Source organism: Harpia harpyja, chromosome 18, assembly GCF_026419915.1.
Source record: "Harpia harpyja isolate bHarHar1 chromosome 18, bHarHar1 primary haplotype, whole genome shotgun sequence".
NCBI classification, from domain to species: domain Eukaryota; kingdom Metazoa; phylum Chordata; class Aves; order Accipitriformes; family Accipitridae; genus Harpia; species Harpia harpyja.
The window spans coordinates 12,716,567-12,733,205 of record NC_068957.1 but is presented as its reverse complement, the minus strand read 5'-3'; the positions used below and the strand labels follow the sequence as shown (position 1 = coordinate 12,733,205).

Genomic DNA, 16,639 nt, shown 5'->3' with positions numbered 1-16,639 from the left:
GCTGGGGGCGGGCGCGGCCGCCGGTGTCGGTGCGCCGAGCGGGTCGGCGGGTCGGCTGTCCGGCGGAGGCGGGGGGCTGCGGGCTGCGGGCTGCGGGCTGCGGGCGCCGGGCCGCCGCCGTCGTCGTCGCCGCCGTCCCCGCCCGGGTCTGGGTCTGGGTCTGGGTCTCCTGACGGTGGCCGTCCCTCTTCCCGCAAGGCCGCCGCCGCCATGAACCAGTTCAGCTTCGGGTCGGGCGCGGCGGGAGGCGGCTTCACTCTGGGCACGCCGAAGACGGCCGCCACCACGGCCACGACCGGCTTCTCCTTCTCCACGGCCGCCGCCTCGGGGGGCTTCAGCTTCGGGAGCGCGGCCCAGGCGCCTGCCGGCAGCCAGCCCGCCGGGCTCTTCTCCTTCAGCAGGCCGGGCGCCGCCGCGCAGCCGGCCAGCTTCAGCTTCGGGACGCCGGCCACGGCCACCGCGACTCCGGCAGCAAACGTGTTCCCGCTGGGGTGAGAGGCCCGGGGGTCGGCCGGAGCCGGGGTGGGCGCGTTGGCTTTGCTGAGCGGCCCCGGCCACGGGGGAGCACGAGTGGGCGATGCCCTCCTCGTTGCTTTGGAGGTGCTTTGCAAGCAGCTCTCAAGGGAGCGAACCTGTTGCTCCTGTGCCTTAGAGCTCCCGCTGTGCTGTAGCACATCCGGAAAAGCGTTCGGCGAGACCTGGTCCTTGTCGATGCCGACTTTTTCAGACGGGCATTGAGACGGGCAAGGTGTTCCACGCTGCGCTCCGTAACTGAGGTACCGATGCTTGCGTGAAGCAGCGATAAAACTTTGCGTCCGAGCGTGAGATGTCGTGTCCTTTCTGATCCGAATCCGGAGCGCTCGGCCTGTTTCTTCAGCCAAGCGGGACCGTTTTGTCCTTAGGAAAGGCTGTAAGCTTTGAGGTGATTTGTCAGAACTGCTGTTGTGTAAGAGGCTTGCCAGATGGGAGCAGTGGGAAGGGAGCTCAAGTGGGGACTAGCAGTAAAAGTTGAAAAAAATAGTCTTGTGTAGGGGAGATGAAAAAGGCGCTTGGGAGCTGAGAGAATAAGCAACTCCGCTTACGCTGCCAAAATGTCTTCTGGTGCCTGGATGGGTGGAGGGTAGTTAAGGGGGAGTCAGTATGAAGAGACTTAACAGAGGATCGCGGGTGCCAGGAGCTGCGATACAGTCTTCGTCAACATTGAAACGTAAGCCTGGTCAAGCGCGTGCCGTTTTGCAAGGTGGTTTCTGCTGTCAGCAAATGGTCTGTAAGAAACTTGACTGGATGTAGGTGTCAAAGAGATTGGCTTCTTTTCTTTTCTTTTTACTTTTCTTTCCTTCTCTAGGGCAAATGCACCAAAGTTAAACTTTGGAGGCAGTACTGCAACTCAAGCTACTGGAATCACAGGGGGCTTTGGATTTGGTAGCTCTGTACCAACCAGCGTGCCCTCAAGTCAAGCAGCAGCCCCTTCTGGCTTTGTGTTTGGATCTGCTGGCACCGCCGCCACCACCGCCGCCACCACCGCTCAGTCTGGGACGACCGGAGGGTTTACTTTTTCCAGTGGTACCACAACTCAGGCCGGGACAGCCAGCTTCAACATCGGCACTGCAGCTCCGCAAGCAGCGCCCACAGGGTTGACCTTTGGAACAGCACCTGCAGCTGCTGCCACCACTGCTGCCACCTTAGGAGCTGCAGCCCAGCCAACAACCCCCTTCAGCCTTGGGGGGCAGTCCTCAGGTGCGTGGCTGGGCTTGAAATGGCAGCTGTAGTCAGGAAGCCTGTCGGCACAGAGAGCAGCTGGGGATGGTGTGGAGGTTGTGCAGCCTCCTGCTTCTGGTGGTGTGAAATGAAGCGAGTGGCTGGAATCAGTGGTTTTTCTGATATGCCCGTCCAGGGTCTTCAGTGACGAGTAACAATTGCTATTTAGCCTTTGGGTTTGGAGAGTGAGGCTGAAATAATTTTGCCAGTGGGCGTGGAAGTGCCAGCTGCATTTGAAGCGCTTTTAAACTGTTTTTGGTGGGTTTGCTGGTGCAGAGGGAAAGGGCTGGGCGCGGTGGGGAGGGTGAGCCGCAGGATGTGCCTGTCCCACCGTTCACCTCCCTGACGGCAGGAACCTGCGCCCTCCCGCAGAGTCTGGCAAAAGCTGAGTTTTCAGCTTTTGATTTACTTGTTGGTGACAGTGCAGTCCTCGGAGGAAAGGTCGTGAGCTCTGGGGTGAGGGTGATGTTCATCTGTGTTAGAATTGTTCTTGCAAGTCTTTTTAGGTAATGAGCTTTGTTAGCTCTAGTTCATTTCCTGGCTAACGCGGAGTACTTGTTACATTGAATGTTAATGTTTTTCTGATACTCTTACTGCTTCTAACTTGACTGTCGCTGTGATCAGCGGAAACTACAGCGTCTCTGTAGTAAAAGGTCCGTCTTTTCCTTTTACTTATGCTACTTGTTCCAGGTCTAAACTTTGGGTCGTTGCCGTCAACAGCAGCCACTAGTGCACCCACAGCAACGCTGACCGCTAGTACCAGCCAGGGACCCGCTCTGTCCTTTGGAACCAAACTTGGAGGTAGGAAGTGATTCTGGGAAATAATTACTCAAGACTTTATGAATCTGCTGTCCTTCTGGGAACGGTTTTCTGACCCGGAGTCTGGAAATGGGCTACAAGCGCTTGTTACTGTGAATTTGCAATGGCCTCAGTAATCTGTGACAGGTCATACAGCCGTTGAACTTGGTATCCTGTATTTTTTGTTGCGTCCCACGTGCCAAGTTCTGTTCTGTAGTTGTTGCTGGAGCGTAGTGGAAGGGAGCCGCGGGTTTAAAGGGTACATTGGAAATTGGAAACGAGATGGAGCTGAGGGTGAATAAGAGGAGAAATATTTTAAAATTCTTACATAAGCCCAATACACATCCATAAAAAACCTGGTGTAGATGGGCAGATTTGTGTCCCATTCTCAGCATGATTCTTCTGAAGTGGGCGAGAGCTTGATGCGGTCTGGTTGTACAAGGTGGACGCTTTTTCTGTTTGTAGTACCATCCACAGCTGCTACAACTGCCTCTACCACCACAACCTCCATTCTTGGTTCAACGGGGCCTACGTTGTTTGCGTCTATAGCGAGTTCTTCAGCACCGACGTCGTCTACCACCACGGGCCTCTCGCGTAAGATACAATATACAGCTTTTATCTGTTGTGGGGAATAAATGAGCGGCGTGGTTGGTGCTGCCTGTCAGTAGTGGAGCTGCAGACGCTGGGGTAATATGGGAGAATTGAAAAGGCCAGCTCTTCTCGCTTCTCTTTGCCACCTTCCTTCTTTGTGATTTCTGGCAAACTGTCTTCAATGGTGAGGCATGGAGGGTTTTGTTCAAACCAAAGCACTCTTTAGATTCAGAGTGCGCAAGCAGCATGGGTCAGTTTTAGCTGTATGTGAATTTTTTGTTTCTCTGTCTGGGTAGCGTTGCCACAACTGAGCTTTCTAGTGATGTTTTAGCTGCTGTCTTCTCCAGACGCCAGTGCCTTGAGTCTGGTTGCATCTGCCTTTGACTCTTGCATTAGGTGTTGGCACTTCTTTAAGAACAGCGGTCTAGTGACAGTGGAGATGCAGTGTGCTAAAAACAGGTATTCACACAGCTGTATGTTTCCAAGTTCCTCTGGTAATAACTGGCAAGTTTCCTCTTGCCAAAACTATTTTTATGGCAGGAAATAGTGTCTGTTTTCTGATAGCTTTAAGGCAGTAGCCCAGGTTTGAAGATGGTCCTAACAGCTTGCTTTCTGAACCTGCAATGAGATGTTAACGCTTCAGTTTCCTTTGGTTATGGAGACTAGCTACAGTCAATGTTTACCAGAGCTAATGCAACTATTCCATAGGTACTGCTGTCTGACACCTACCTCTGAAAATTTAGGCAGCTGCTCCCAGGGACCTTCACAAGTTTTATGTTAAAGCCGCACTGGTTACTTTTAACTGATGAGCTGCAATTTGTAGATGCCATATATACCAGCCTAACAACTTGTATTTTTAGTAGCTCTACAATGCTTGCCCTGCTACTCGAGTTCCAAAGCTGACCTTAACCTTAGTGTTACAGAATGCTTTTAAGCTAATGGGCATTCTCTGTTCATGAGGATGTCTGAATCCTTGTGCTTAGATGACGATAGGTGGGTTGTTTCCAGGCAACCAAGATGTGACCAGCGTGTTTCCTGTACTATGTGCAACCGTATTGCTTTAGCAAGCAGGCTCATGCAGAGATTGCATTTCCTGCCTGCCAGTGTCCAGTACCCGTTGCTTATTTTAGCATTTGATAACAGTTAAATGTTATATAATTCAAAGGAGGTAAAGAGAAGTGACAGTAGCTTGGCACCTGGGTTGATCAAGCTTCCCGGAAGAAGCGCAGAGCATTTTGGCTGTTTTATAGCTTCAGCCTGCCTTTTTCAGTGTTGCGTCTGGGTGATCCTTCACCTGAGCAGTGATCCTGGTTAATACAAGTAAAGAGCAGGTGGAGATGGGTGAGCAGGCAGGGTAGAGCTTTTCAAAGGGGCAATGTATTTAATAGGTTATGCAAGCTCTTAATGTTGTCTTTGGTTTACAGTTGGTGCCCCTTCCACTGGGACAGCCAGTCTTGGAACGCTTGGGTTTGGATTAAAAGCTCCTGGAACAACAGCTGCCGCAACAAGCACTGCCACTAGTAAGAACTAGATGCTGAAATAACACAGTATTTCTTTCTGCGATCCTTCTTTTCCATCTCCCCAAGCGCACAGTTACTCATGACTTCTGAGAGCCTGTCCACGGCAAAGGGACTTTGGGTGAAGGGAGGCCTGTAGGCTTTGACGTTCTAGTCTGGAGCAAGTAAAGTGAATAGCTTAGCTGCTCCTTCTCTAGCCTGCCTGTGTATGTGCAGAATTGCTCTAAGGGGTGAGGGCGAGGTGTCCCGATGGGGGAAGGGAGAGGCCAAAGACTTGCAGGGAGCACTAGGGAGAGATGTTTTATGTTTCAGTTCTGCCCCATTAATCTGTTTCTTCCATATCGTAAGTTTCAAAGTGTAGGATTTCATTAACTTTTCTTCAAAAAAAAAAAAAAAAAGTTTAGATGAGTGCTGTATTTAAGTGGCAACCCTCCTGTGAAAATCTGCAGTGGAATTTGCTGCTGCACAGTGTTGGGATTCAGGACTGAACATCCTTTTCCGGATGCAGTTATCGGTCAGTTTTCAGTGTAGTAACATGGATGCTGCTCAGCTCTCAAGGTCTTTCTAAAGCTTGTTTCTGGAGCGTCTGTGAAGAATTTGAGCTCAATGCCTAGAAGTGCTGTGTAAGTGGCTGCCAGTACCATGTGATAGATGCCCTTAGTTTTGTGAAAACATGGAAGTGGCGTGTCCTGCAAAGACACAGCAGAGGAACTGGGTGTGCTGGTAGTTAAATCTTAAAGCCTAATCTTAAAACACAAGGAGACCAAGAGGGGTGTGTGGTGTAGGGCTGTGTTTCTTTGAACAATGCCCAGGTGAAGTGCAGGTGAAGTGTTTATTGGACCTGTTCTCGATTTGTTAGATAGCAGAAGTGTCCTCTTCTGTTGTGTGACTTGCATCTCTTCTTTCAGGCACTACTTCTGCTTCTGGCTTTGCTTTGAATCTTAAGCCATTAACTACAACTGGTGCGATTGGAGCTGTGACTGCTACAGCTGCCATAACCTCAACCACCGCCACCAGGTGAGTGTTGTGTTATAACCAGCTATCTCCCGATTGGGGCAAGAGGCAGTATTAATGCTGGTATCTGGTGGAGGAAGGGGAAGTGAGTGTTGTCGTGTTTATATTTTGGGTTTTGATCTTGTGTTCTGTACTGTCTCATGCTTCCTCTCAGTGCGCCTCCAGTGATGACTTATGCCCAGCTGGAGAGTTTGATAAACAAGTGGAGTCTGGAACTGGAGGACCAAGAGAAACACTTTCTCCATCAAGCTACGCAAGTTAATGCCTGGGATCAGACGTTGATAGAGAATGGAGAGAAGGTACGGTGACATGCAGCGTAACCTGATTTTGCTTGCTTAGATCCTTAAAGGCCTTCAGTGTTAGAGATGCAGCAAGCCATTTAGTGGGACTTTCTACCTGTAAAAAAAATAGATGTGAATTTTATCTGGATGCTTGTAAAAGACTCACTCACTGTATGTCTATTCTGGCCTTTAGGCATGGAAGCTTGGAAATGTGTTCTGTGAGTTTACACTGTTAACTACACAAGTTATCTTAGGGTGGAGCTTTCAAAGCCAAACCTCCATTATTCAGTTTTTGGTTTGTAAATCTTTATGTAACTGTTTCTTGTTTCTAGTAGACGTTTGTATGGTGCTGGCTTTCTCAGTTCCGCCACTCTTCTTTTATGAATTGAGTTTTGAATTTTTGTAGTATAATTAAGTGTCTTCTGTTTCCAGATTACTTCATTACACAGAGAAGTAGAGAAAGTGAAGCTTGATCAGAAGAGGTACGAAACTATGAACGCTTGAAATGATGCAAGAAAAGAAAGAAAATCTTCTTGGGTTGTGGTATGGCAGATGTAGAATGTATATAACGTCTAAGGTGAGTAGCTAACATTTTCTCTTTCCAGACTGGATCAGGAACTAGACTTCATTCTGTCACAGCAGAAGGAGCTTGAAGACTTGTTGACCCCTCTGGAGGAGTCTGTGAAGGAACAGAGCGGGACTATCTACTTGCAGCATGCAGATGAAGAACGGGAGAGGACGTAAGACAAAGATCTGCTTGGAACATGTGATGAGCAGGCTAATGTGGTGATGATCAATCAGCAAGAAGTAGAGTTGGGATGCATGACAATATTGAACTCTCTATGGCCTTTTTCAAATATGTAATCCTGTTTTATGCACGGCAACTTAGATTTCATGCATTAGAAAGAGGGGAATTGCGACAGGAAGCCCTTGAACGAGCATGAAAAGCTCTTTGGATGTTGTTCTAATCAGCTGTCTGGGAAAAGGTTACTAATTTTGGCATAATCTCTAAAAATCAATGATTATTTAGCGATGGAAGTGATGAGAGCAGAATGCACTATGTGTGGCTCAGGCATCCTTGTAAGCCTTAAGTGTTGACTCGTAGCAGGGTAATTAAAAGGAGTGTTTGTCTGGTTCAAGAGATGTGAGTCTTGAAGAATCTGGGCTAGCTGGTTCCTTCAGTTCTGACAAAACCTTCCAGAAAGCCCTCCACACTATCGCCTGTCTGTCTCCATGTATCTATGAAGAGAGAAAGAGGTTAGGAGTTACTTCATCTGTGTGATAGAATGCCTGTCATGGTGCTGTTCCCACCTATCTGCCAGCCTTGGTTGAAAGGCGTGGAAGCTAATTCTGATTGCCCAAAGTTGGTGTGACTGGGAGCAGGTCTTCTGAAGTTTGCTTTAAATATTCTGACGTTGGTTCCCATGCGTTTTGCAGCTATAAACTGGCTGAAAACATAGATGCTCAGTTGAAGCGTATGGCACAAGATCTGAAGGACATCACTGAGCACTTGAATACATCAAGAGGCCCAGCAGATACAAGTGACCCGGTAAATCCAAGCTTTATTTTGTTGTGCGTTGGTAAGAGACAAAGGATATTTAAACAGTTCTAACTCTTCATTTGTCCAGTCATGGATACTTCGCTGCCCGTAGTTTCAAGCTTGGAAGGGTGTTTTGTTTTGTCCTTGTGTTGGTTCTCTTCTGGTAAAACTTGTGTTGTAACACAGCACAAGCCAGCCTGACCTATGTACTTACTCTGCAGTTCTCTCAATGGTTTTCAAAGTATCTCATTTTCCTATGAACTCTGGTTATATGCTTGTTTTCTAATGGTAAAGAGAAGCAAAGCAACAGAGTTGCTGCACAGACTTCCCTTGTAAAGTGGCTGCTAAGTTAGTGGAGCTGTACGTATGCGAAATTTGAATGCATTGTTTTCCAAAGGCAGGGACAGGCAGGCTGTCTTTTACCGCGCTTAGTTTTTATGTAGTGTAACAAATGACTTGCTCCTTCTCTGTCTACTCAGCTTCAGCAGATCTGTAAAATTTTGAATGCGCACATGGATTCGCTGCAGTGGATTGACCAGAACTCAGGTGAGTGTCATCTTGCAGCTTTTGGGGAGTGTAAAGAGAAAGCATGTAGTGTGTGTGCAAGTGTGTTTTGAACGTAACTGAATTCCTGAAGATCCCTGAGGAATCTTCTCCTCATCACCTTCATTGGTACAGTCCCTTCTGTGCTTGAATTCTCCTGATGTGCATTAAAGGCCTCTGCTGAGAAGTAATTCTGGGCAACTGCTAATGTTTGACAAAAAAGCAGTGCTTGAAATGCATCAGTGCAAAGCAGAGGACTTGAAAACCTTATGCTTTGTTCTATCAGACTAAGGTTAAATATTTCAACTTCTAAAATGTTGTGGGGTTTCCCTTTGGAATAGGAAAATTGGTGAGGGTGTATGTGTTTAATGTTATCATCCCGCCCGCCACAACAGAAAAGCCACATCCAGGTAAGCCTGAGCAGCATGCATTTATCTGCAGGCATGGTAACTCTGGAGTCATAGTGTGGAAATTTCACAGTAGCAGTAACTTGAGCTGTAGTGCAGAGCAGCAGGTGCACTCGACAGTGAAAACTTGATAGTGTAGTTACTGTTGTTTCTTGTGTTGGATTTGCCCTTAACGAGTATACCATGGTGCCATACTAAAAACAAGCAGAGAAAAGGAACTTTTCTTGCAGGGAGTGCCTCCTTGTGAGGGATTCAAGAATTCTGCATTCCACAGGTTTTGATTTTAACTGATGTTAGCAGCCACACGGGGGCATGGCAGAATAAAGCAGTGCTGCTCTCACCAGCACCCAGTTGCACTGTCTGGCTGCAGTGCTGTGAAAGTGCTTACACCTGGTGTACTTCTTGGGTGAAAGCAGGCATACTGCTATCCATGTTCAACTAGTATTATTGGCTTAGGTCAGGATTTAATTTGGCTTTTTCTTCCGGAACATAGGTGCTAACTTCCGCATTGCAAACATGCCTGTATTGGGAAATCTGGTGCAGCTCCTGTGGCATCAGAATTCTGACTTTACAGAATGTGTGTGAAAATAGCAACCTGTTTCCTTTAAATTTTCCTAGAAGGGAGACCCATTTTTTTCCTCTGTCATTCAGTACTGAAGAAATTGTCTTATCAGTTAATAATGATTCATTCTCTTTGCTGGGAAATGTACATCTAAAGAAACAGTTCCTCTTCCGTTCACCTTCAAACAAGAAAGGCAGTAAGCCCAAGAAATTGCAGTTTTTAAAAAAGGTTAATGTACCTCTCTGTTTCTGTGGGGTCCTTAGCAAGGAGAAGAATTCCTGTTACTACTGTGTACTTAAAAGTGGTATGGTTAAAAGCCTGTGTCCTGGTTTCAGCTGGGTTAGAGTTAATTGTCTTCCTAGTAGCTGGTATAGTGCTGTGGTTTTGAGCTATGTATGAGAAGAATGTTGATAATACTGATGTTTTCAGTTGTTGCTAAGTAATGTTTAGTCTAAAGTCAAGGATTTTTCAGCTTCTGATGCCCAGCCAGCAAGAAGTCTGGAGGGGCACAAGAAGTTGGGAAGGGGACATAGCCAGGACAGCTGACCCATACTGGCCAGAGGGGTATTCCATACCATGTGATGTCATGTCAAGTATATAAACGGGGGGAGTGGGGCAGGGGCAGGATCGCCACTCAGGGACTAACTGGGTGTTGATTGGCGGGTGGTGAGCAGTTGCATTGTGCATCACTTGTATATTCCAATCCTTTTATTATTACTGTTGTCATTTTATTAGTGTTATCATTATCATTATTAGTTTCTTCTGTTCTATTAAACTGTTCTTATCTCAACCCACGAGTTTTACTTCTTTTCCTGATTTTCTTCCCCATCTCGCTGTGTAGCGGGAGGGGAAGTGAGTGAGTGTCTGTGTTGTGCTTAGTTTCTGGCTGGGGTTAAACCATGACAGTCCATTTTGGCGCCCAACCTGGGGCCCGAAGGGTTGAGATAATGACAAACCTGACCAGAGCTTGTTAAAACAAATTTGTTATGAGCATTCATTATATTGGTCTAATAGTCACTGGTCACTATGTTGATTTATGTGTTCTTGGAGTTGTTGCTCTTGTTTTTAAAGTTCTGTTACATATCGCCTCACTTGCTGTATGTAGTCCCGGTTCTGCTGCTTATCATCCGTGGGAGATGGATTAAGGTTTTTGCTTTGATGTATTGTGTAACACTGGTTTATGGTATGATAAAGTTATCGGTTGTGGGATTAATCTGGTATTTGCACTCAGCATTGTCACCTCTATACTTCGGGAGCCATCTGTGGGAAACTATTAATAATTACACCATTTACCTTTACTCCTTGGAGAGCCAATCTATGGGTAGGGTACCTTTCTTCCCTTTTCCCTTCTTCAGTCCAGTTAAAATGGCGTTTGAGAATTTTGAAAAATTTAAATACCCTTGGGATGTTGAGACCAGCACAGTCCTAGCCCTACTGTTAGGAATTAGCAAGCTCCTGAATGTGGTTCAGCTCTTGTTTAAGGTTAAACAACTATCTAAGAAGATCACCCAGAGATCTGCCCTGAGGCTGGATAATTATGAGTGGCAGGGTGTGTGGGGTAGTATGGGCAAGTACCTAGAACAGTGGACAGCTCCAATGTTTTGGAAATTCACTTCTGAACAAGTGCAGAATCTGGAAGAACTAGTGAAATATTTGGAAAAGGTATGCTGTCACCCTGGCAACTCCATAGAGATACAAATTGCTGCAACGTGCTGGGGCCTGGCCTATGCCTATCGAGCCCTGTTCAACACCACTCAGTACCCTCAAGGGGAAGAGAAGGTCTCTGGATCTAACAGCAAGACAACAGGCACTGCGGCTACCCAAACCTCGGCAAGCGGTACTGCAACTGAACCAGCAGACCAACCTGCACCAGTATCAGTTGCCCCATACAGAAGAAGAAATAGACAAAAAAATCAGTTTGCTTAGTGAAGGATGAAGATGAGCCAGGGTCATCATGGGAACAGAAGGAAGAGGCAGAACCAGAGGTAATCACCTGATCCCTATCCTTGAGTGAGCTGCGGGATATGTGAAAAGATTTCGGCCGCTGTATAGGTGAGCGTATTATCACCTGACTTCTCTGATGCTGGGACAATGGGGCTAATAGCTTGGAATTAGAAGGTAGGGAAGCCAAGCAGCTGGGATTGCTTGCCAGGGAAGGTGGCATTGACAAGGCAGTTGGAAAAGGGACACAAGCGATCAGCCTCTGGAGGCGACTCCTTTCAAGTGTGAAGGAAAGGTACCCCTTTAAGGAAGATGTTATATGTCAGTCAAGCACGTGGACCACCATGGAAAGATGTATCCAATATCTGAGGGAATTAGCTGTGCTAGAGACGATTCATTATGGCCTGGACAACCCACAATTACCCAAAGATCCAGACGAAGTCCCATGCACACGACCCATGTGGCGGAAGTTTGTATGGAGTGCACCATTGTCCTATGCCAACTCACTGGCGATAATGACCTGGAAAGATGAAGTGGCTCGCCAACTCTGGCAATACAAAGAAAATCTCTCCTCCTCCCTGCAAGCTTGCATTTCGGCTGTGGAGAAGCTGTCCCAGGATGTCCAGCAAATCAAAGAGGATATGTCCTACTTCCCACTTGTAAGGACTAATGTCTCACCTATTAGGAGTGAGCGTTCCTCTGCCTGAGAGACAGAATATAGAAGGTACACACCACGAGGTATCCTGTGATTTTACTTATGTGATCACGGAGAGGACATGAGGAAATGGGATGGAAAACCTGCCTCGGTCCTAAATGCACAGGTACATGAGTTGTGAGGAAAAAACACCACAAAAGGGGATTCTACCAGGAAAAATGCTCCTCCAGTTTCCAAACAGAGTAGAAGGGCTGATCTTATTTCTGATCCTCTTGAAGGGACTTCTGAGCCAATTTTATGAGAATTGAGTACTGGATACTCTGACCAGAATTAGAGGGGCCCTGCCTCCAGACAGGTAAAGGAAAGGGATAACCGAGTCTATTGAACTGTGTAGATTTGATGGCCTGGCACGTTAGACCCACAGGAGTACAAGGCTCTAGCAGACACCGGCGCACAGTGTAGTCTAATGCCATCAAGTTATAAAGGGGCGGAACCCATCTGTATTTCTGGTGTGACAGGGGGATCCCAAGAGTTAACTGTATTGGAAGCTGAAGTAAGCCTAACTGGGAATGAATGGCAGAAACACCCCGTTGTGACTGGTCCAGAGGCTCCATGCATCCTTGGCATAGACTGTCTCGGGAGAGGGTATTTTAAGGACCCAAAGGGGTGTCAATGGGCTTTTGGTATAGCTGCCTTGGAGATGGAGGGAATTGAACAGCTGTCTACCCTGCCTGGTCTCTCTCAAGACCCTTCAATTGTGGGGTTGCTGAGGGTTGAAGAACAACAAGTACCAATTGCTACCACAACAGTGCACTGGCGGCAATATCGCACCAACCGAGACTCTCTGATTCCCATCTATAAGTTGATTTGTCAACTGGAAAACCAAGGAGTGATCAGCAAAACTCGCTCACCCTTTAATAGTCCCATATGGCCAGTGCGAAAGTCTAATGGGGAGTGGAGACTAACAGTAGACTATCATGGCCTGAATGAAGTTATGCCACCGCTGAGTGCTGCCGTTCCAGATATGCTAGAACTTCAGTATGAACTAGAGTCAAAGACAGCCAAGTGGTATGCCACAATTGACATTGCTAATGCGTTTTTCTCAATCCCTCTGGCAGCAGAGTGCCGTCCACAATTTGCTTTTACTTGGAGGGCGTCCAGTACACCTGGAATCGACTGCCCCAGGGGTGGAAAGACAGCCCCACCATTTGCCATGGACTTATCCAGACTGCACTGGAAAAAGGTGAAGCTCTGGAACACCTGCAATACATTGATGACATCATTGTATGGGGTAACACAGCAGAAGAAGTCTTTGAGAAGGGGAAGAAAATAATCCAAATCCTTCTGAAAGCTGGTTTTGCCATAAAAGAAAGTAAGGTCAAGGGGACCTGCAGAGGAGATCCAGTTTTTAGGAATAAAATGGCAAGACAGGCATCATCAGATCCCAATGGATGTGATCAACAAAATAGCAGCTATGTCTCCACTGACTAATAAAAAGGAAACACAGGCCGCCTTAGGTGTTGTGGGTTTTTGGAGAATCCATATTCCAAATTACAGTCTGATTATAAGCCCTCTCTATCAAGAGACCCAGAAGAAGAACGATTTTAAATGGGGCCCTGAGCAACAACAAGCTTTTGAACAAATTAAGCGGGAGATTGTTTATGCAGTAGCCCTTGGGCCAGTCCGGGCAGGACAAGATGTTAAAAATGTGCTCTACACTGCAGCCAGAGAGAATGGCCTTATGTGGAGCCTCTGGCAGAAAGTACCTGGGAAAACCTGAGGCCGACCCCTGGGGTTTTGGAGTCGGGGATATCGAGGATCTGAGGCTCACTATACTCCAACTGAAAAAGAGATATTGGCAGCATATAAAGGAGTTCTAGCTGCCTCAGAAGTGGTTGGTACTGGAGCACAGCTCCTCTTAGCACCCCTAATAACAGATGATCTGTGTTGTGGCTGCAAGTGCTCTGCAGCTCTTCTGTGCGATTGCACTGTCTTTTGTGTATTTACAGTTAAAAGCTTGTTATGGCTGTGTGATATGGTGCAAGAAAATATGTATATACTTCTAACAGCTTGTGTGGTTCACCTGTAATTTGCATCATTTGATTACCGTTAACCTTGTTAGAGAAGTGCAGTTCGGTGCAGGCATCCGGTATTAGTCGCTCTGCAGTTCAGACCCTAGGTTTCCCAAAGCAGAGAGTTGGGCATCGAATCTCATAAAAATAAATAATTGGATAGAGTGGTACAGCAGCAGGATCAGCTCAAGCTGGGTACCTCCAGGGAGGGACCCTGAACAAAGAAATCCCTGGGCCATTATACCCTTACAGACTATGCATTTGCCCTTTGTGCGACCTCCACACCCCTTTCACGTGCCCTTTGGTCCAATAGTGATTCTGGCCTGAGATCTTCCGACTCCTTGGATTCCTTCACTGTTGCCAGGCAGGCTGTTATCTTGTCTAGTTGCAGCTGCTATTGACAGTTGTTCCCTCCTTGTTGTCTGGTTCGTGCTGCCTCTGAAGGCCTTGTCTTGCTTGAATAGATATAAATTCAGTACAAGTTCAGCAAATCTGCGTGAAAGTTTGCAGCTTGCAGGCTGATCCTTCGGCAAATCTAGCTACTCAAGCCAAGAAGGTGAACAGCATACGAAATCCCACAACATTACAAGTCTAAGTGATTCATTCCCTTTAAAACTTACTTATTTAAGCTGAACAACTAATATTCTTAACAACCTATCCTGCCACAATTAAATAGACTTGCTGAACAAGGATGTGGGGTGGTGCTGCTTCCACAAGTGAAAGGAGTGTTTGGACAAAGCCTTGTTCTGACCTCCTGCCTCTTCCCAAGAGAACCAGCAGGTCTTCTGTTTCGTAGTGACAACTGAATTCTGAGTTGGGCGAGAGAGATCTGTGAGACAGTGAAGCAGACTGCCATTTTATGTCATAATTATTTTTGCATGGTGAATTTTTGAAAAGTGACAAACTGAAGTGTGTTGCTTAGTGTGTTACTGGAAGATTCTGGATTTGGCGTGCTGTACGAGATAAAACCTGACCTGGACTATCTATCTCCAGGCCACAGGCTGACATAATGTCGTAGCCCTGTTGAATAGCTTCTGATAAGCTTTCATGGAATGAAATTAGAAACTGCTTTAGCTTGTGCCAAGAGTTTTTGTGTATTGTGATGCCTGCTGCGTTCAAAGTTGGTGATCAATCAGTGGCTTACGTATTTCCAAATCAGTGATCTGCAAATAACAGATGATCTGTGTTGCGGCTGCAAGTGCTCTGCAGCTCTTCTGTGTGATTGCACTGTCTTTTGTGTATTTACAGTTAAAAGCTTGTTATGGCTGTGTGATAATGCTGTAAGAAAATATGTATATACTTCTAACTGATTGTGTGGTTCACCTGTAATGTGGGTAATTCAAAGCGAGTTTAGCGGGGGGTGGGTAGGGGAAACTGGTTTATAGAGCCAATGCTTTCCCTCAAGCTGCAGACCAGCGGTTCCTGTTCAGGGAGGGTTTGCTCTGCTCTCTGATGCAGTGCCCCGAAACTACAACAAACTGGCATGGCAAACAGCGTCAACAATACGTCCCAGGATTCTTCCGATTCTGCCTGCGAGTCCCTGAATGCCTCAGAATACTTTTTAGACAATGTTCTTTCTTTGCCTTGGAGTGTTAGCAGTGCTTTGTGTTGGGTTTTCATCCTCCTTTGTGCGCTGTCAGATCTGAGTGACCGTCAAAGTTAAAATGTTTTTCTTTCTCCTTCTGCAGGCTGAACTGTGCAGGTTGTGTTTTAGGGTGATTGTAAGATTAACCCCTTGTTTCTCCCACAGCCGTGTTGCAGAGAAAGGTAGAAGAGGTGACAAAGGTTTGCGAGAGCCGCCGCAAGGAGCAAGAGCGCAGTTTTCGGATCACATTTGATTGAATGACTCAAAGTTTAAAGGATTAACCTAAAATCTCCACAGAAAACAGAGGTTGTTGGGGATGTAGGTCTCAAATCATGACCTGGGTTTGTTTCTTTTCTTGCAATAAAATTTGTTGCTTGTTCCAAAGCAGTCTTTGCAGTGTCTGACCGGAATTCACCCGCTGCAGTCTGAGAGACCGCATGAAGTTTGTGCTGAAAGTATGTGCTGTGTGTGTCTCTGTTCTTCACAACTGCATGCAGACTGGCGAGATACACAAATGCTGTCCTTGAGGGATTTAAGCAGTATGTGACTCCGCAGCTGAGCTCTCCAGTACTTGAATGTAGCTGGACTGTGTTCAGTTGGGACCTCATAAGCTTGTACTCGGGTCCTTACAGAGGTGGTTTAATGAAGAGCTGTCCTCAGAAGGAGCTGCAGCAGCTGGAGAGACTCAGATTCCTCCTGTCGGTAGCTGGAGTTTGTGTTTAAATTGGGTATGCTTCCACTTCTGAAAGTGGGCCTTGTTTTCTGTACTTTTGGCAAGAAACTGCTTTTGTGCTGGTACCTGTAAGGAGAATTTCTACGCAATTAAAAATTGGTAGATGTGCCAGTAGAAAAATGGTACTTGTGTGGTGATTTGGTGTAGCGCAGCTTGTGCAGTCACAAGGGTGCAGGAAAGAACGTGGTCAGCAAGTCTGCTGGGAGGACTTTTAAAAAGGCAGAGTCCCATCGCTGCTTTTTGATCAAGTGTGATTACAACGCACGTTCCGATGCATCTTCACTAATAGAGGGAAGCGAATGATCACGTATGTCGCAGAACTGCCCTCGTACTCAATTCTCCTCTGCAGTTTATGGTTCCGTTCTGCGAAATGCTGAAGGGGTGCAAATAGCGCGTAATGGGCTTTCCTTCATGTTTCCCTTTCTCTGCCTGCACCCCATCTGCCTTGGGTTCTATATCGTCCCCTGGAAGCGAGGGCAGGGCCGGCTTACTGGAGTCATTTACTGACTTTAAGGTGAGGTGAGACTTGTCAGTTGCTCGCTGACCTGGCTTAGGGCAGAAGTGTTCGCAGAGGTTCTCTGCGCGGCGGCCCTGCTCCAGGCAGGCTTAGGACAGCCCCAGCTCCAGGCCCCAGCTGAGGGC

General features: G+C 47.0%; 1 protein-coding gene across 2 annotated transcripts; it reads left to right on the top strand.

The window, feature by feature from the left end:
* The first annotated feature begins 114 nt into the window (after positions 1-114).
* LOC128153932 (nuclear pore glycoprotein p62-like) lies at positions 115-15,648 on the top strand. 2 transcript variants are annotated; one of them, XM_052813905.1, is made up of 13 exons: positions 115-491; positions 1,346-1,737; positions 2,449-2,559; positions 3,022-3,150; positions 4,572-4,667; positions 5,573-5,681; positions 5,833-5,977; positions 6,392-6,441; positions 6,565-6,699; positions 7,397-7,508; positions 7,979-8,045; positions 8,384-8,452; positions 15,430-15,648. In XM_052813905.1, exons 1-13 carry the CDS (start codon positions 211-213, stop codon positions 15,519-15,521), a joined length of 1,788 nt encoding a protein of 595 aa, XP_052669865.1. In that variant the 5' UTR covers positions 115-210; the 3' UTR covers positions 15,522-15,648. The 2 variants fall into 2 exon arrangements, with proteins under 2 accessions (XP_052669865.1, XP_052669866.1); XM_052813906.1 differs by lacking the exon at positions 8,384-8,452 and having other exon boundaries at positions 117-491.
* Positions 15,649-16,639: the final 991 nt, after the last annotated feature.